This window comes from Trichomycterus rosablanca, chromosome 14 (assembly GCF_030014385.1).
Source record: "Trichomycterus rosablanca isolate fTriRos1 chromosome 14, fTriRos1.hap1, whole genome shotgun sequence".
Classification (NCBI taxonomy): Eukaryota; Metazoa; Chordata; class Actinopteri; order Siluriformes; family Trichomycteridae; genus Trichomycterus; species Trichomycterus rosablanca.
In genome coordinates, this window is record NC_086001.1 from 924,760 (window position 1) to 946,247 (window position 21,488).

Here is a 21,488-nt window from a genome sequence, read left to right on the forward strand (position 1 = left end):
GTTGAGTTGGACTGAGGTCAGGGGTCTGTGCAGAACACTGGATTAATTCGTGCTGGAACATGAAAGGTCCTTCCCTAAACTGAACTGCTGCTGCATTGTTGGAAGCATATCATTGATTTATTACACTTGTTAGTGATTGATCAGTAATTAAATGGAATGTCCTGGTACTTTTGTCCATATAGTGCATGTCTCTTAGCACTTCTGGTCTTTTGGTTGGATCTTTGAGCTTGTGGTTCGGTCTAATGGGGCAAGTCAAACTAGACAAACATATACGGGCACAGAGAAGTCAGCGGCCATACTGATAATTAGTAAGACCATGCCACGAAGTTAAATAACGTTATATTTGGATGATTTTATACTTCAGGTCCAGCAGATTTTAAGAGAAACCATATAAAAGAATTACAGTTCTGGGGTGTTCTTAAAGAGAAAATTATTTCGATTCCTAAAATGCCACGTCATACCCTGTTCCTACAAGAGTATGTACACTTTTAACTTCGACTAAAGCTGTTATTAACTAGGTCATATATCTCAAACTAAATATGTACTGTCAAAAACTTCCTGTGTGTGTGTGTTAAATAAGGCACACCTATAGAGATAAACCAACAGTGTACAGAACTGACTCAATGTTTAAACATAGTTACTGATTTTCATCGTTTATAACTTCGTGTGTATGAATGTGTGTGTCAGCGTGCCTGAGGGTGTCAGTCTGTGTCCGAGTGTGTGTCTGTGTGTGATTGATCAAACTATTTAGCTGGATAAAGCAAATAAACCTGTAACGTTGAGTCAATGTATTCAAATTTCCTTCATATAGAATCCACATGGTTTTGGAAGTACACACTGTGATGCTGTAGCACCAGGACTGAAGATCTCAATCAGCAGGGTATTATTTTACCTGCAATACAACCCCCTTTAAATAAATTAAAAACAAATAAATAAATAAAGCCAATATCTACTGACTACTTGTCTGTATCTAATACCGGTCTGTTTCTCAGGTACTGGTGTGGTTCATCTGTACCATAACATTGATATTGTTATCCTCCCCTTTGGCTTTATTCACTGCTCATATGTGCTTCTTTTGCTTTTAAACTTTAGGAGTACTTCGATTAGAAGATACTTTGAAGTGGGATTTGTTTCATTAACCCACAAAAGTTAAATAAAATGGAATAAACATTGTGCGGAATACTGTGAACTAGCGTTAGCTGAACTGTAGTTTCTAATATAGCACGCATTAGCATCGTGAATGTTGCATTACTTTAATTAAGCAAGTTTTGGTATTAAAACGTTCATATAAGTTGATTTTTGCTTTCACAAAAGTACAATATTTCCAGATTACTAATGTTTGTCACACCGAAATCTGCTTTTATTTGTATTTACGCGATGCTAGTTAGTGCTCGAATGGGAACCGATTCAGTTAGTCCAACACCGAAGCTTCAGAATCGACTCTCATTCTCAAAACGTAGAAGCGAAGAATCGACTCAATGTATCGACTCGCATAACAACTTTTCGGCGAACATGCGAATTCAGTAATATTATTTTTCATTAATTATACAAATAAATATAAATATTGATGTATTTTGCTTACCCTCTTTATCCTGGTCATGGTTGCAGTGGGTGTAGTGCTGGTTTGGAAAACAGCCTGTAATAGAAAGTCACATTTATTCACTTATTCACATCTAGGTATTAATTAGTGAAGAGTGGCCGATCCATCTTTTGCATGTTTTTGGTGAACCATAAAACAGTAACCAAAGGTTCGGAAGCCCTCAGTCAGAACCCAAACGTGACCTCATTTCATACCCAATCGTGACCCCCTTACGCATTATAAACACACGTGCATGTTGTAAAATGCTTCAGAATGATGTGGCTTGAATGTCCATTTCACTTTTCACTCTGACTTTGCCTCTGTCCAAACTTTTTTGGAGTGCAACTCTTTTAAATAAAGGTTCAAATGAATTAACAAATCACAGATTCTTGTTTTTAGTTCATTATACACAAACTTTCAGGAATTTGGGTCTGTATGTATCATAAAGCAAACTGCAATGTTGATCCACAGGATGTTACACAACAGAAGCAATAATGATCAAACCACCTTGTTTGTCAGTACAAAACTGTCTGCAGCAGGTTTGAACTGTCCTTAAACTTTTGGTGTTGCATTATTTAATCTCATCTCGCTCGTTCAGGTTGCGTCACTCTGAACATTGAATCATCGCCGCCGTGTCAACACCTTGTTGCTAATCTCAACAACACTGTTATTACAGCATCAGCTGTGTGGAGCAGGTTCGGAGGAGCGGTGCTAGTCTGATGTTATGGTTAGTAAAGGTACAGGAGGTGTTTACAGCTTGTAATTACACTCCAGGTAACCACTAATGAACGCTGATGATACAGCTGATGAAACGATGCCCGTTAGAACAACAATGCAACCTGTCATTACGTGTCAGGTCACAAATACAACCGGTTGAGATGACACTTGATGCCTCAGTTGGACTGGGACATGGCGGAAGGTCTAGTCTGTGAAGTCTAGTCTTCTCACAAGAGTGCAGAAGGTGGATTGGGTGCTTTAAATTGACTCGAGATGTGTATGAGTGAGTATTTATTCCTGATTTGGGGGCACACTATGCTGGCTCTGATGTATCAAAATGTAGTGACTTCACAACATCTATAACATTTACTCAAGCGCTATTATTATGAAATGGAACTCTCCAGGAGCAACAACAGCTCAGCCTCAGTTTTATTCCACTTCCTTTAAAGTGAGGACCTGTGATGGATTGGTGGCCAGTCCAGGAGCCCAGACCAGGATGAACAGGCTAGTAATGAGTAAACAAAGGAACCCTGGTTTAGCAAGAGCAGCAGTCGATACCCTCAGCGCCGTCTGTTTACGTCATGCCACTAAAATCTGGTTCACGGTACCAAAAACGAGTCCGACTGCAATTTTTGATACAAAGGATGTAGTTTCACATGGAGCTTCAGATGTTTTATCGATCCTTATCAACAGATCATCTGCACACCGAGGACAAAACCCTGATTGTTTGTTTCCTTTCAGGACCTGAAAGTCTTTGTTGTCTGAAAACACGCTCACGATTAGCATCTAAACTTCGACACAGTCTGACGTGAAAGTGTCGATCCGGTCCTCAGCTACGCTTGAAGCTATATCAGTTTGATTGAACATGTTCCAACTCTCCTCAAACTCTCTTTCCCTTTTTCCTTTCCTGTCTTTTCTTTTCCTGTCCCATCCCTTCCCGTTTCGCTCTTTCCTTTCTCGACCTTTTCTTTCCTGTCTCGTCCCTTTCCTGTCCTTTCTTTTCCTGTTCCGTCCTGTCTTGTCCCATCCTTTCCTGTCCTTTTTCTGTTCTGTCCTGTTCTGTTCTTTCCCGTCCTTTCCCGTCTCATCCTTTTCTTTCTCATCCTTTTCTTTCATGTCTTGTCCTTTCCTGTTCCTTCCTGTCTCGTCCCATCATTTCCTGTCCTTTTTCTTTTCTGTTCTGTCCTTTTTCTTTTCTGTTCTGTCCTTTTTCTTTTCTGTTCTGTCCTTTTTCTGTTCTGTTCTGTCCTTTTTCTTTTCTGTTCTGTCCTTTTTCTGTTCTGTTCTGTCCTTTTTCTGTTCTGTTCTGTCCTTTTTCTGTTCTGTCCTGTCCTTTTCTGTCCCATCCCTTCCTGTCCTTTCTTTTTCTTTTCTGTCCTGTCCCTTTGTTTCCTGTCCATTCCTGTCCTTTTCATTTATGTCCTTTCCTGTCTTGTCCTTTCCTGTTCCTTCCTGTCCTTTTTCTGTTCTGTCCTGTCGTCCTCTCCGTTTTTGTCCTTTCCTTTACTGTCAGTTCCTGTCTTTTTCTTTCCTGTCCCATCATTTCGTGTCCCATCCCGTCTTTTTCTGTCCCGTCCCTTCCTGTCCCATTCCTTCTTGCCCTTCCCTTTCGGGATCGTGCTCACGATCAGCATCTTGGACACAGTCCGGTGTGAAGTGTTGATCCGGTCCTCAGCTACGCCTGAAGCATCATCAGTTTGATTAATTGAACATGTCCAAACTCTCCTCTGGCTGGTGTTATTATCTCATCACGTCAGCTCAGGATTAAAAGCTTTGCAAAGTTTGTCTGAACCGTCACACCGGAACATTCTCTTCTGATGATGACGTGAGGGCACCTCGAGCCCGAGTCGTTTCGGTGTGTCTATACTGAAAGAATGCTCCACGGAGGTACCAGGGAAGACCGGCAGCCTGATTTAAAATACCATGCAAACAGCCAGATTTACTGAAACCTCCATGGATTATTGATCTATTTATCCGGGGCAGGTACTAATCTGATGTTAATATCAAAAGCCTGTTATAGCAGCAAAGAGGAACAAGGCTATATTAATTCACCCTACATGAATGCCACTCGCTACTGTAATCCAAAACACTGTGTTTACAGCTCTCAAAGTTCATAAATATAAGGACATCTGGAGTATTGAACTGTTCTCAGATTATCTGACGTGTTCTTGTACTCGTGTGTAATCCAGGTTTTTACAGACTGATTTTTCCAGGCTGTTTTTGGGCTGTTGCACAGAGGGGTCAGTTAATCAGTGACAGGTATTGATTAATTAATTAGGACGCTCACTGTGTTCCCGAGGGCAGAATGTGTTCTTTCAGTCCAAGGGTATGAGTGAGATCAATCAAAGCTACAGAACCTGCAGGAATACGATAAAGTTACAGCAGAAATACTGAACACGCTTTTGTTCCTGTTCTGTTCTTTCCTGTCCTTACCTGTCCTGTCCTTTCAAGTCTTTTCCTGTCCTTTCCCTCCCTTTCCTGTCCTGTTCTGTCCTGTCCTTCCGTGTCCTGACCTTACCTTACCTGTCCTTTTCTTTCTCTGTCCTTTCCTGTCCTGTCCTTTCATGTCCTGACCTTACCTTTTTTGTCCTGTCCTTTTATGTTCTTTCCTGTCCAGTCCAGTCCAGTTCTTTCCTTCCCTTCCCTTCCCTTCCCTTCCCTTCCCTTCCCTTCCCTTCCTTTCCCCTATTTCTGCATTTATCTCTTTTTCATCCCAATCTAGTCACTCCTGATTCCAGATGCTAACAGAGAGCCGTACAGCGTACAGAGAGTCACGTTATACACTGTGCATTCAGCAGGGGTCGCTGTTGCAGCAGAAATGAGGAAAAACTATCCACTCTCTCTGATTTCTCCAGAATCCCTGAATCTTTTCATAAAATTATGTACAGTAGATGGTGAAAGACCTGAATTATTTGCAACCTTACAAACATGGATGATAAAACTGGATGTAGCTCAGCGACCTTCTAGGATTCCAACTGTCACTGCGGCTTGTGTGAAGTGGAAACCTCTAGGAGCAACAACTGCTCAGCCCTGAAGCCATCCAAACCGATGGTTGTTGGTGTTTTTTTTCACGGGTCGGGGCTCAGTGTGACCTCTGCGATTGTATGGTACCTGATAGCTGCCCAGCAGGTGCCCGTGCCCATGCCAGGTTCACGTCCCTAATAAATTCACAACCCACTTTAAGCTCCTCTGGTTCGCTGACTGATCTGTTCTGAAGAGCGAGGGGGGTTTACTTTGGTGCGACATACGATACCCTGAGCACACTTCCTCCCTCCGCCCCGAGGGACGTATCGCTCGCCCCGAAGAGGCTTTTCTCCCAAACACAAAGGACAGGTGGTTCGCTCTTCAGGGAACTCAGGAGATCAGGACCCAGGAACAGACACACAGCGTGTATATGGGTGTTGGGACGCGCCATAACACGCTCATGGATCAAATACCCAAGGAGATTTTAAAATGCCACCTTAAACCTGAAATACACTGTATGGCCAAAAGTATTTGGACACCTGTACTGTATGTGATATAGTCCAAACAGATCATCTAGTCTTTAAACGGAGGGAACCTCAGTGTGTTGACCCCCATGAAGTTATTTTAGCCTGCAGTTGTTGTTGTTGAAAACCGGCGGCTACCGACCGACCAGGCACCGACCTGCTGACCTTTACTATGTGATTACATCACAGCCTGAAGACCCAAACTAATTGTTCACTAGTCCAAACCATCAGTGAAGATCTTCAGATTGGAACTGGTCTGAAAGGGTTAAAGCTATTCAGCGTTTCCTCCGTTAGTCTGATTTGTACTACTTTTAGTTCAGGATTTTCTCTCTTTTTCTCCGTTTAGTCATATCCAGTTCCTCTTCCAGAATTAGTTTATTTAGTCATGCTAACATCATGGTGGCCAGTTGCAGCGTCAGGATGAAGGATGAAGGATGAAGAATGAGGTCTTCCTCTACAGTAATAACAGTCCTGCCGTTCAGACAGACTATTTTCATCCTGAGCTCAACACCAAGTGTGTTATTACAGGAGGCAGCAGCGACATGAACAATTATGATTTACTGACCGAAACATCTCCGACAACCTGTTTACACCGGCTAAACCGTTACGTCCTGACGCGCTTCTGCTAGATTAGCGTCAGGGAGAATTCTTAGAATGAGTAAAATACTACAAACAAAGTACAAACGAAAGCAGAAAGCAGTGATGTAATAATAAAGAGGAGGAGACGTGTTATATTTTACCTTACAAAACACATGTCTTTGTACTGAGAGTGAAGGTGCTAAACTGGCCTGCCTGCAGTCCAAGTCTCTTTTTGGAAACTTTCTATAGACAAGTCATTTTTGAATTCATTCCTTTCAATCACAGCAACTGCAACCACGTAAAGGAAACGATACGCTTCCGAATATGCAGCAGCAGTTTAGGGAAGGTCCTTTTTGTGCTTCAGTATGAGCGAACTCTATAAAAATCGAGTCCTGCACAGAGCCCTGAGCTCAGCCCCACTCAGCAGCTCTGGGATGAACAGGAACATCAACTGATCAGTGTCCAGCCGTACTGACCGAACGGGCAAAAATTCCCACAGACATACTTCGTCTTTTTTGTAAAAAATAAATAAATAAATAATAATAATAATAATAATAATAATAATAATAATAATAAATAATAATAAAATAAATACATTAATTAATGGAAGTAAGTAATACTATAAGTAATACTAACAATAATAATAAATAATAAATAACAAATAAATAATAATAATAATAATAATAATAATAATATAAGTAATAATAATAATGAGTAAATAATAATAATAATAAATATTATACATAATAATAAATAAATAAGTAAATAAAAATAAATAAATACAAATAATAAATTAAATAAATTAATAATAATAATAATAATAAATAGTTAATAATGATAATAAATATTATAAATATTAATAATAAATAATTAAGTAAATAATAATAATAATATTAATAATAATAAAATAAAATATTTAATGATAATAATAATAGTAACAGAGCACAGAGCCCTGAGCTTAGCCCCACTCAACAGCTCTGGGATGAACTGGAACATCAACTGATCAATTAACGCCCAGCTGATCATCTGTTGACCAAGTAGACACAAAATCCCACAGACACACTTCTTTTTGTAAATAAATAAATAAATAAATAATAAAATAAATACATTAATTAATTTAAATAAGTAATACTATAAGTAATAATAATAATAATAACAATAATAATAATAATAATAAATAATAACAATAATAAATAAAATAAATAATAATAATAACAATAATAAATAAAATAAAGATTTGGTTAGGGGCTATTATCCTAAAAATGACCCCTAGTCGTGACTCGGATCTTCATCTGGATGGTAAACCTGATATGACTGGTGCTGCGATACACGTTCCCACAGTCGGGCGATTAGATTTGCTTCTGTGAGTCGGGGATCTGAAACCCGGGTGCCTGGGGGGGAAGGGGGCGACGTGGGCATGTCCGGGCACCGTCACAGTCCATAAAAAATGTGCTTTTTTAATACAGCTGTTGACTTTCTTTCACCAGAGCGGGGAGGATCATGCGACGCTTTATGTGTGGCGGGAAGTTAAACACGTACGCCAACAAACATAGACCAGCTTCAGCGTCCGACCCTTCTGTGGCGTCTAGCGCTCCCGTAATGCCCCCCTCGCCCCGTCGCCCCTGGTTTCAGAGATCTGAGGTCTTTTGATGTCACTATGCGCCCGTCCGCGCTTCCCTTTGTCCTGACGCCGACAGGTTCACACACTTCTTCTGGGTTTGGGTTACAGTGGTTTGGGTTATCGCTAACGGATCCCGCCGGACGTCCTCCTCCCGTTCCCCGTCTCGGAGGTGATCCGGTTCCTGAGAGGGTAATTAGGTTTGAGGACGATGAATAAATGATTGTTGCTCGTGGATCTCGTTTCAGGGGCCTCAGGTCTTTCCCATGAAGATGGAGGCGGGAAGCCAAACCATGAAGTCCAAGGAACCGTTTGTGGATCTTCAGAACCAAACCATGAAGTCCAAAGAGCCATCTGTGGACCTTCAGAACCAAACCATGAAGTCCAAAGAGCCGTCTGTGGACCTTCAGAACCAAACCATGAAGTCCAAGGAGCCATTTGTGGGTCTTCAAATCAAACAACAAAGTCCAAAAAGTTGTTTGTGGATCTTCAAATCCAAAAACCAAACCATGAAGTCCAAGGAACAGTTTATGCATCTTCAGAACTGAACCTTGAAGTCCAAGGAACCTTGTGTGGATCTTCCTTCATGGACTTGGTTTGGAAGATTCATAAACGGTTCCTTGGACTTCTGACCCAACTTCTGTTAGGGTTCAGGTGATGAAGCACTTTTGAAACATTTTCATGGTTGCATGATTTCCAGGCCTTGATGGAGCAAAATGGTGCTTAACCATGATGCTTCCTCCACCATGCTTCACAGCCAGGATTAGGCTTTGGTGTAAATGTGCCGGATGATCTGCAGATGATACTTTGGACTTCATGGATTGGTTGTGAAGATCCACAAACGGTGCCTTAGACTTCATGGTTTGGTTTTGAAGGTCCACAAACAGTTTCTTGGACTTCTAACCCAACTTTTATTAGGGTTCAGGTGATTAAGTGCTTCTGGAACATATTCATGATTGCACAATTTCCAGGTTTGGATGGAGCAGAATGGGTTTAAACCATGATGCTTCCTCCACCATGCTTCACAGCCGGGATGATGCTATGGTGTTGGTGTGCAGGATAACTTATTAATGGGACATTCCAGAACCCCGAACTGTGAGAAGAACCCGTCAGTGGAGCTGCTTGTTTCTGGAACTGGTTTTTGTGTTTTTAGCGCTGACGCTCTGTCCTCAGTCCGCGCTGAATCAGGCGTAGCGAGACCTGAACAAATAACCTGCGCAGGTGATGATTTATATCAGGCGGCGGCTTCGGGCGTCTCAGGTTTCACTGTGTACACAGCAGCTCGCTAAATAATGGAGCCGTCGCACTCAATGGGAGCTAGCGACGTTCCCTCGGAGCGACGTGTCGGTGCTTGTACCCGGGGCTTGGCTACGCCGCCGTTCGTGCCGCTCACTTTCTCTGAATACGGAGCGATTAAGAGGATAAAGGAGGTGAAAGGACGAGGGATCCCGGCGTCTGGTGAGGCGCTGATCCTACCCAATCCACCTAGCTAACCAAGCCTCCGCGTAATTAGCGAACGTTTAGCCTGCAGTGGAATTTAAACCCAGGCGGCTCCTTCATCCAACAAGACCGACCTGTTCCTGACAGCGCCGGAGCTCAGCGTCCCAAAAAACAAGGTGGAACGTTCCTTCATCTCAGAGAGTCTGAGGAGTCGTTAGCTCATTAGCTCATTAGCTGATTAGCGTGTCTGTAGGTTGAGATGGAAAGCGTTTTTAATCAGAATTTGTTTATTTCTTGCAGACGTTACACCCAGAGCTCCAGCAGAGTCATGATGAGGCGTCTCGTCACAGGACACCAAGGACAGAATGGCATGTTTTTTATATTGCAAAAAAATGAAAAATATTTTTTATTAAATTAACTATTGAATTATTGTTTTTTAATTAAAGAAAAGTTTTAAAGTTTTTATGGAATCAAATAAAATATAGAATTAAATACTTATTGAATTAAAGATAATATTAAATTAAAGGATTTTATTAAAGACGTTTCTCGCCTCTTTTATCTAACTGTAAATCATGTGTTTGTTGTGTGTAAAAGTTTGTGCCCCCCAGCTGAATTCCATATAATATTTCTGTTCAGTTATGATGTAAAACTTTTTTACTTTATATTTGACAAACAAAAAAACAGAATTAAATTTAGCGTGTGAAAAAGTTTGTGCACCCCACTAAAGTACTGAACTACCCCGTGTGAAGTTCTGCTGCTCTTGTTTTTAAGGATTTTTACCCAATTTTACTTGCAAAGTGATTCTATTTCCGGGACGTTTCTGCCCCGCCTGCACAGACTGGGATTTTTACACGCACAGACGCTTCAGTCGAGGGTTTTCTCAACATTCTGGGTCTCGTCCTGGTTTCTCCAGCTTCACTTTTCTTCTAATCGACACACGATGAAGTTACAACTTATTAAAGTTTTTTATTGGATTTAAAGAATATTGAATTAAAAACTATTAAATTAAAGTTTTTTTATTGAATTTAAAGAATATTGAATTAAACTATTCAATTACAGTTTTTTTTATTAAATTAAAGAAAATATTGAATAAAGGTTTTTTATTGAATTAAAAAATATTAAATTAAGTTTTTCGTTAAATTAAAGTTTTTCATTAAAGTTTTTTTTATTAAATTAAAGTTTTTTATTGAATTTAAAGTTTAAAAATTAAAGTTTTTCATTAAATTAAAGTTTTTTTGATTAAATTAAAGTTTTTCATTGAATTAAAAAAATATTAAATTAAGTTTTTTATTGAATTAAAGAAAATATTGAATTAAAGTTTTTTTTATTAAATCAAAAATATTACATTACAGTTTTTATTGAATTAAAGAAAATGTTGAATTATTATTTTTTTTATTAAATGTAAAAAGTTAAAACTTTTTTAAATTAAATAAAAAAGTTAAATAAAAGTTTTTATTGAATTAAAACAAATTTGACTTAATATTTTTATGAATTAAAGAGAATATTGAATTTAAGAAAATATTGAATGAATTTTGTTATATTAAACTAAATATTTATTAAATGATTTTATTGAATTAAAGAAAATATTAAATTTACATTTATTAAAGAGGTTCCTCGTTTTTTTTATTTATTTAACTATAAGTCGTGTGTTTGTGTGAGATAAAAGCTTTTAAGAAATAAAAGAGCCACACGAGGACACGTCCGCACGTAAAAACAAACAATATATTATCATCACGTCTACACCAGCGTAAAAAATCAATAACAAAACAAACAGTCCAAAATAAATTAGGAGCAACAAAGTGAAACATGAACCGTTACAGTCACTAAATAAAATAATCACACTGTAAAAAAACAAACAAAAACAAATGGGTACACGATACGAGCAAAAGTATTCGGACGCGGCGTGTGAGCTTAAACAAGAAACGGTATTAAAACAGAGCGACGTCTGAGTGACCTCTCTGAGAAGCTTCTCACAGGACTTTGGAGTACGTCTGTGGGGATTTGTGCCCGTTTAGTCGAAATAACACAGAAAAGGACCTTTGACTGAATTCAGGAATTAAACGGCGTCCGAATACTTTTGTCTGTATAGCGCGTGTAAAAGAGGCATAAATTCAGTCTTCTGTAAATGACACAGATCGTGAAATGCAGCAGGTGGATTTGCACCCGTTTGTATGAGAACACTGCTCATTTAGCTAGCACATTGTTGTTCTTAGCAGTGCTAGGCTAATGACAGATTTACACAATTTTCCTGATAATCCATCACTTCAGTGCAGTTAGCATTGTAGCCCTGTGTTAGCATTAGCTGTATTTAGCTGTAGCTCATTTCTATTCAGAGTTTCATACTTCAGAAGTTGGTTTGCTAGCAGGCTAACAAGCTAGCTTTAGTGATAAACAGTAACGGTAGCTTAGCTGTTAGCGGATGTTCTGATGGAGTCGTTTCCGCTTGGGTTTGTTAGCATTATATGAAATCTCATACCTGCACACGGATAAACTTAGCGCCGCAGCCGTTCTGGATCTAGCGTCCCGCAGCATGACGATTCACACCCACTGGATTCACACCTAGCACGTTTACAAGCTAGTCAAAATGCTAACTGAGTGCTGCAGAGGTCGCTGTTCGGCTCCAATATCTTTTCTAATTGGCTAGTTGTTGCAAAGGAATTGTGGGTAATGTAGTACATAGATGGTCTGTTTTTTTTTCTTTAGCCAAAATAAAGCTATTCATGTAATCCAGTGTTTAGCAATCTGCTAGCTTAGCGATTACAGCTAAAATTGAAGTGATGGGAAAGGGACGCGCAAAGCACATTTTCTGTATAAGAAACTACAGCTCCCATAATGCACTGCACACAACAGCTCTGTCAATTCAATAAAATTTGATTTTTTTGCTTGATTTAAAAACATCTCTGTGGTTGTTTACACTATTATGTTCATATTTTCTTTTTAATGCTGTATTGTTGAAGCATTAAGCATTAACTAGCACGTTAGCTAGAAGGCTAATGACTTGATCCTGCTGATCTACTTGCAGGACCAAGTATTTATTATTATTATTATTATTTTTAAACCTCTTTTAAGACGTGTTAGCTAATAATATCTTTCTGTAAAACATCTGATTGATGGAACTCGTCTCACTTTGACCATTAAAAGTGATTTTTTTAAGTGATTTTGATTTCTATGGACTTGAATGCTAACCGCTAAAAACAAACAAACAAAACAAATAAAACGATTTATTTTTATTAACAAATTTCCCTGTTTAGCTTTGTAAACAAACCAAAAACCTTTAGAACATCAGATTTGTATTTATTTACGCTTCATTTATTTAAATTTGAGCATTTTTGTGATAGCAAAACATCCAAAAAGTGCCTGTTGCTAATGCTAACGGTTTGGCTAATCGGTGTGCATGCTAATTTATATTAATTTTATATAATTAACTTAATTTAACTATATTAACATTTTGGAGCTGCAGTTCATGATTAGGATGTAAAAAATTATTACAATTTTATATATAATATATAATGTTTGGTTTTTTATTCTCTGATTCTAATTATCATATGAAAACATTAAGCAACTGGACAAAAAAAGTGAAATTATTTAAAACATGAACATTTTTGGTATAAATAATAAAATAATAAAAAGACTTTATTCCCTGCTGTTATAAGTATTTTGACACCTTATGACGAGCTTGTTCCAAAACCTTGTGGTTTCCACAAGATTCTGGAGTGTACCTGTGGGGATTTATGCCTCTTCAGTAAAAAGAATGCTTGCGAGGTCAGTATCCGGACACTTTACGATGAGCTCGTTCCAAAATATGCTGGCACCACATCCTTTTTATTTAACTATGAGGATTTATGCCTCCTCAGTCAAAACAGTGCTTGTGAGGTCAGGTCTTGCTTCCAATTCATCCCAGCGCTTTTCTCTCTTTGAGAAGCCTGGTGCACACGGGGACGGTCATACTGGAGGAGAGGGAAGCGTCCTTCCCCAAACTGTCTACGCATTTATGAAGGCATAAAATTTATTATATATTACTGCAGAATTAGCATCCGGACACTTTATGATGAGCTCGTTTAAAAACAATGTGCATTACTATGAAGATCCACTAGATTTTGGAGTGTACCTATAGGGATTTATGCCTGTTTAGTCAAAACACTGCTTGTGAGGTTAGGACATGCATTCATCCCGCTTTTTTTTTTTTGCCTTGTCAAGCCAAACCACGTCTTTATTGAGACGAGGAGAGGGAAGCGTCCTTCCCCAAACTGTTGATGCATATATGAGGGCATAAAATGTATTTACTCCCTGCTGTTATACACATTATGGCCAAAAGTATCCGGACAACTTATGATAAGCTTTTTCCAAAACCATGTGTATTAAACTATGGTTTCCACAAGATTTTGGAGTGTAACTATGGGGATTTATGCCGGTTCTGTCAAAACACTGCTTGTGAGGTCAGGTTTTGCTTCCAATTCATCCCGGTTCTTTTCTGCTTAGTCAAACCAAACCACGTCTTTATTGAGAAAAGGAAAGGGAAGCGTCCTTCCCCAAACTGTTGACGCATATATGATTCATTTACATTTTCAGCATTTAGCAGACACTTTAATCCGAAGTGACTTACAGTACTGTGACAGTAGGGCCTTGTTCAAGGGCCCAACAGTGCCAACCTGGCCGCAGTGGGGCTTGAACCAGCGACCTTCCGATTACTAGTCCAGTACCTAGTGGTGTCCCGATACTTTGTCCATACTTGGTGTGACCCGTTAATAGAATCCCAGCGGCGTGTCCCGATTAACGGTCGGCCTCTCACTAGCGACTCCGCTCGCCGGCGGCTAATGTCATCCGAAGCAGTAGTACTCGTCCGAGTCGGCCCTGGACCTGTGCGTGGACTTCTTCAGCGTGTCGTCCCTGCCCAGCGTCCCCTCGTTGAAGCTGTCCGACAGGTCCAGCTCGTCCCCCAGCGTGTCCAGGTAGCTGCCCACCGAGATGCCGTCCAGCTCGTCCAGCCGCTGGTGCAGGCTGCTGGTGCTGCCGTCCTGGGAGGCGTCCTGACTGTCCGACAGGCTGTACAGGCTCCCGTTGGAGCTGCCCTCGCGGCTGGCCACGCCCCCTCGCTCCTCCATCACCCAGCGGAACGACTCGATGCCCTCGTTGATGGAGAGCAGCTGCTGCATCAACTTCACGTCGATGGCGCGGAGGTGAGCCTGTCGTGGAGGTAAAGGCAAAGAGCTTCGTTAGTTTAGTCGTAGTCAGTTCCCCTTCCTCTGCTAGAGACCCCGATGACGTATGGAGAGGGTATATTCACTCTGATGTGTGCGCGCTACACCCACCCCTTCTTATTTGCCCGTACTTTGGGCACCAAAGTACCAGGAAACAGAACCGGGGAACAGAACCGGGTAGCAGAACCGGGTAGCAGAACCGGGGAACAGAACCGGGTAGCAGAACCGAGAACACCTGAGGTTTATCTGAACCCTCGCCGGGTCCTGACAGGCGTGAGGAGTCTCTCAGGTTCTGCTGTAGAGCTGCAGGCGGAACTCAAGATGGAACCACCAACCAAATCACATGCAAACTACACACACACACACACACACACACACACACACACACACACACACACACACAACTACAGCAGGTCTGAAACCAAAACAAAACCAGTCTGGTGCCTTACAGCAACCAGAACATCTGTACTACAGTAAAACACACACATACATACACACACACACATGCGCGCACACACACACACACACATACATACACACACATATATATATATATATATATATATATATATATATATATATATATATATATATATATATATATATATATATAACTACAGCAGGTCTGAAACCAAAACAAAGCAGCTGTAGTACAGGAATACATACACACACGCATAAACACACACACACACACACACACACACATGTATACACATAAAAACACAAATAAACTCACACACACATACACCTACATCTACACACACATATAACTTACAGCAAAAAGCACATCTGTAGTACAGGAACACACACACACGCATTCACACACACGTATGCACACAAACACACAAATAAACTCACACACACACACACACTAACCCAGACACTAGAATAGTGTGTATGTGATCAGTGATTCAGCTCACAGACACTGAGGTGTGTGAGATCGGTTCTACAGGAGTGTGTGTGTGTGTGTGTAAGATCGGTTCCTCCGGTTCTACAGGAGTGTGTGTGTGAGATCAATTCTACCAGAGAGTGTGTGTGCGGTTCTACAGGAGTGTGTGTGAGATCAGTTCTACAGGAGTGTGTGTGTGTGTGAGATCGATTCTTCCGGTTCTACAGGAGTGTGTGTGTGATCAGTTCTACAGGAGTGTGTGTGTGTGTGTGTGTGTGTGTGTGAGATCGATTCTTCCGGTTCTACAGGAGTGTGTGTGTGAGATCAATTCTACCGGAGAGTGTGTGTGCGGTTCTACGGGAGTGTGTGTGTGTGATCAGTTCTACAGGAGTGTGTGTGTGAGATCAGTTCTACAGAAGTGTGTGTGTGAGATCAGTTCTACAGAAGTGTGTGTGTGAGATCAGTTCTACAGAAGTGTGTGTGTGAGATCGGTTCTACAGAAGTGTGTGTGTGAGATCGGTTCTACAGAAGTGTGTGTGTGAGATCGGTTCTACAGAAGTGTGTGTGTGAGATCGGTTCTACAGGAGTGTGTGTGTGAGATCGGTTCTACAGAAGTGTGTGTGTGTGTGAGATCGGTTCTACAGGAGTGTGTGTGTGAGATCGGTTCTACAGGAGTGTGTGCAGTACATCAGGGATTCCACCTCAGCACTATACATTCATCAGTGTAGAGCACTAAATCCACCTTCTGCAGTGAGTCTTACAGCAGCTCATTCAGTCTGAGAGCTTCACTGAGGCTCCACTCACACCCTCATCCTGAGCTTCTGGTTTCTGTGACCTCAGAAGCGTCTCGGTCGTTCAGAGTTCTTCACCTCTATGATTTATTTATATTATTTCTATTATTTGGTTGGGGGTGTGGGGGGCGTCTCTTGGTTCCTCTGAACCGTGACCTACAGCTTCAGCTGCACATGATCTACACACTGCATCCATCACTGACTGACATCAGCACTGTGTGGGAACAACTAACACCTCTACACGTCCCAACACTTTATAGCTCAGTCATTGTGTGTGTGTGTGTGTGTGTGTGTGTGTCCTGAAGTTTTATGTGCTGACCTTAGTTTGGCCCTTCACTCTTTCACAAAGAACAAAGGAACCTTCAGGACGTGCTTCACCGAATCAGCCCCAACTGAGAAGATCATGGAAACCACTGAGGGTTCCTACTGGTTCATCATGGGTTTGTAATGGTTATAATGGTTCGTCAGGGGTTTGTAATGGTTTATAATGTTTCTACTGGTTCATAGTGGGTTATGGTGTTATGGTTATGTTATGGTTTTGATGGTTCATCACAGGTCTATGAAGGTTTATAGTGGTTCACAGTGGGGTTGTAATGGTTCATAGTGGTTCTACTCATTCTAATTGGGTTTGTAATGGTTTATAATGTTTCTACTGGTTCACAGTGGGGTTGTAATGGTTTATAATGTTTCTACTGGTTCATAGTGGGGTTGTAATGGTTTATAGTGGTTCTACTGGTTCATAGTGGGTTTCTAATGGTTTTAATGACTCATCACAGGTCTGTGATGGTTTATAGTGGTTCATAGTGGGTTTGCAATAGTTTATAATGTTTCTACTGGTTGATAGCGGGATTGTAATGGTTTTTATGGTTCATAATGGGTTGTAATGGTCTCTACAGGTTTATAGTTGATTTGTAATGGTTCACAGTGGGTATGGAATGGTGTATAATGGGATTGTAATGGTTTCTACTGGTTTATAGTGGGTTTGGAATGGTCTTCAATGGTTCATAGTGGGTTTGTAATGGTTTATAATGCTTCTACTGGTTTGTAGTGGGTTTGTAATGGTCTTCAAGGGTTCATAGTGAGTTTGGAATGGTTTCTACAGGTTTATAGTTGATTTGTAATGGTTCGCAGTGTGTTTGGAATGGTTCATAGTGGGTTTGTAATGGTTTATAATGTTTCTACTGGTTTATAGTGGCTTTGTAATGGTTCACATTGGATTTGGAATGGTGTATAATGGGATTGTAATGGTTTCTACTAGTTTATAGTGGGTTTGGAATGGTTTCTACAGGTTTGTAGTTGATTTGTAATGGTTCACAGTGGGTTTGGGATGGTGTATAATGGGATTGTAATGGTTTCTACTGGTTTATAGTGGGTTTGTAATTATTTATAGTGGGTTTGTAATGGATCATAGTGGATCACCGTGATGAACGGTATTAAAATAGAATCACCTCTCTGTGATCTTTTCAGCTAGAAGCTTCTCACAAGACCTTGAGGAATGGCATGTGTATGGGAATTTGTGCCCGTTCGGTCAGTTCGGCCGGGCACTGATTGATCAGTCGATGTTCCGGTTCATCCCAGAGCTGCTGAGTGGGGCTGAGATCTGGGCTCTGTGCAGGACAACACGTGTTGCTAAATCTTCCTGTGTGGTTTGTTTTGGTAGTGCGGGTGTTTGGTGGCCTCTGGCTCCTGCATCTCAGCGAGAGTTAGCGCTAATAAAACCCTGACCCTGTTATTTCCAGCCTGGATCCCAGCGGTAGCGAGCTAGCATGATTTACCGCTGACTGTATTATATCTGAACATCAGGAGGTTCTGAGTCGCGGTGAATCCAGGTGAACTAATCAGAACCACGTCCGTCTCCTGATTTCCTCTGTTTACTGTTCAGCGCTCGTGGCGGGCGGGGGGTGAGGGGGGTAGGGCTTTGGTAGGGAGGGGGGTCGGACAGACAGGACGTAGCTCTCAGGCTACAGTTGGTTTCCGCGCTGGCGGCTTAATCTTTAATCCAATCAGAGCTTTGTGCTGAGTTCCAGCTGTCACTGTTCTTCTGCTCTCACACTGAAGAACCTACAGAGTGTTAAACCTGATATACACGGACAGAAGTATCGGGACGCCCCGTCTAATTACTGAATTCATGTGTTTCAGTGTAATAAATCAAGATATACAGGAAATTCTATGCTTCCGGCCGGCTTTGCGGCAACAGTTTAGGGAAGGACCTTCCCTGTTCCAGCATGAGCGAATTCTATAAAGACGTGAAGAACAATTTGGTTTACAAACCAAGAAACTCCAGCGTCCTCAATCCCCATGTACAGTTCTGGAATGAACTGGAACACCAGTATCAGTGCCCAGACATACAGATGCTGTCATCTTTTGACTGAGCGGGCACAAATTCCCACAGACACACTTCAAACCCTCGTGAGAAGCTTCTCAGAGGAGCGGCTGCTGTTCTAGCTGAAAAGATCACTCGGAGGGTCACTCCGCTTGTTTTGGAACGGGACGTCTAACAAGGTCACGGTCAGGCGTCCAAATACTTTTGACCATTAATTTGTATTATTGTTGTGTGTTTAGTGTGGGTGCCGCACAGCAATCCAGGTTCGAACCCTGAGCTTAGGATATTGCAAGATAAGGAAGATCAGAGCGTAAAAATATATGGACGTGCGTTTTTTTTTAACCTGAGGACTGGTTCAAGAACCTGTCCTTCGGAATTAATCTTTTTGAGGGTAAGGGCCTCGCTCAGGGGCCCAACAGTGGCAGCCTGGCAGCGGCGAGTCTCAAACCAGCCACCATCCCATGGCTAGTCCAGTACCTTACCCGGTGTATTCAGCTATGCCGCCTTTTGAGTTTTTGAGGTACTGTAGAGGTAGCGTTGGCGTAATCGAAGGACCCTGACCCGCGGTGAGGAACATCACCGTCAGCGCCGAGATTCCCTCCACGAACCCCGTCTGCTTTCCTAATAATCCCAGGAACGTGGAGTGGAAATAAACGTCATGCCTTAAACAGTCCCAAGACAAACCGCACCGGCCCACATGTGGTTTTACAGCCAACACACACACACACACACACACACACACACACACCAGGGTCCTCCAGATCTGCTCGGTATCACCAGAAACTCAGGATCACTGAGGTTCTCTCACTCAGTCTGAGAGCCGTTCACACCTTCTCCTCACCCCGCCGTGATGGTGGTGCGCACCCTCGGCTCATTATCATGTAGAAACCAAACCAAAGCTTCGGCTTTAACCGGGGGGACGGAAACATACGTCCAGCTGGTACAGCTGCCCATTTCTTAAAGGTTAAAGGTCAGGGGGGGGATCTGCTGCCTTCAGACAACTTCTCTCGAGTCACATGGATCAGGTTCAGGAACGTGTAGATGATCCTGCATCTGAGGCACCATCGCTCCCAAAGTGGGTGCCCGTGGACCCGATCGATGCCGATTGCACTATACCAAACCGCTTGGATTCATATCCACGAAATATACACTATATGGACAAAAGTATTGGGACGCCCCTTCTAATTTTTATTTTATGTCTTCCAGTCACACTGCAAAGGCTTCCAGCACAACGTATGGCTATAAATATGTGGACACTCGACTATAAGCTTGTTGGACATCCATTTCCAAAACTCAAGATTTTGTGTGTGTGGGAATTTGTGCCACAGGGTTGACGCTAGGGCTCTGCGTAGGCTCATCAAACTCAACCACGTCTCCATGGATCTCACAACAGGGGCATAGTCGTCATGCTGGCACAGGAAAGGGCCTTCCCTAAACCGTTGCCTCAAAGTTAGAGGCTTATAATTAATATTACAGAATTGATTCGGTGTCCACATTCTTTCACTCGTTCACTGTCTAGTTTATAAGCTATATCTACCACACAGACGGACCTTGTGGGTATACAATTACTGCCTGTAGCTCATCTGACTGTAGCTCTGTACAGAACGTCACCCCACTCACACATAGACAAAAGAAATAGATTCTATTCTATATGGTGAACGGAGCACATATATGAGAACTTCAGGGTTTTCTTTGATGACCCCGAACCCCGCAGAGCTCTGTGGGACCAGTATGGAACCCAGTTTGGACTTGTAATGGTTTCTGGAACTGTTCTTGTCTGTGACCGAATGATGAAGTCCAACTGACATCCACAAATCAGAGTTCTATATTTATATTATATTATATTATATTATATATTATATTACATTTCCAGTATTTAGCGGATGCTTTATCCATTAGAATGAATATGATTCAAGCAATTGAGGGCCTTACTCAGGGGCCCAAACTGGTGATGGGTCTCGAACCAGCGACCTTCCCAAACTAGTTCTATAGGAGGTCTATCATGAGAGATCAGCCTAGCCAAAGACATACATGAACCTTCTCCGGCGTAGTTTTATTTGACTCCACCTGCTTCAAAAGTACATGGAACAGTTGTCTTTTGGCCAAGGTTGCCAAGAGAACATGTGCCCAGATGTAATACAAGCACCACCAAAACAAAACAAAACGAAGTTGTCCACAGTCAAGCAAGCTTAGTATGCTGTTACTCACCATCTCCTGTTTGAGGAAGAGCAGTTTGCTATCCAGCTGTTGGAGTCCAGAGCTGGTTCCTCCACTGGTTCCTCTGAAGGACTCTACTGGTTTCCCCCTGTGTGTGATGGACCTCGCCAAACTCTCAGGTACCTTCCGACCCAGCTTCACCTCGATATCCCTAAAGTCCGGTACCGCGGTGTCCTCCTCCATAATAACCGAATAATCCGGTTCGAACGCGGGTCAGCGGAGCAGCACCGACACCACACAGTCCGGGTAAATTATTTATACAGACAGTAGAACCAGCGCGGCTCCGGATCCACTGAGATACCGAGTTCCAGCGGTTCGTGTCGTCTCCAGTTCCGTCCCGGTTACCGAGCGCAGGGACTACTGGTGTGTCTGGAGCTGAACTGGTTTGTGGAGCGCGGTGACCAGGTCTCAGCCATATGAGCTCCTACAAACACTCGAACCCTCCCAGTGAGTCGTGCGAGACTACTGTGGGAGGCCAAAGGGTTCACAAACTTACTGCTTCCTGGGTGTTCCTGTATAGATCCACACTAAACAGCCAAAAGTACTGGGACACCTGAGCATGTATTAAAGCAGATTTACACCTGACAAGACTTTGAATGTTATATGTCTGTGGGAATTTGTGCTCGTTCTGTCAGTACGGCGCTGATGG

General features: G+C 41.8%; 1 protein-coding gene across 1 annotated transcript; it reads right to left on the reverse strand.

Moving 5' to 3' along the window:
* Positions 1-11,125: 11,125 nt before the first annotated feature.
* Positions 11,126-21,173, reverse strand: LOC134326487 (leucine rich adaptor protein 1-like). Its single transcript, XM_063008663.1, has 2 exons — positions 20,831-21,173; positions 11,126-14,604 (listed from the first exon to the last, which is right to left on the reverse strand). The coding sequence occupies exons 1-2, from the start codon at positions 21,020-21,022 to the stop codon at positions 14,239-14,241; spliced, it is 558 nt and encodes a 185-aa protein (XP_062864733.1). The 5' UTR covers positions 21,023-21,173; the 3' UTR covers positions 11,126-14,238.
* Positions 21,174-21,488: the final 315 nt, after the last annotated feature.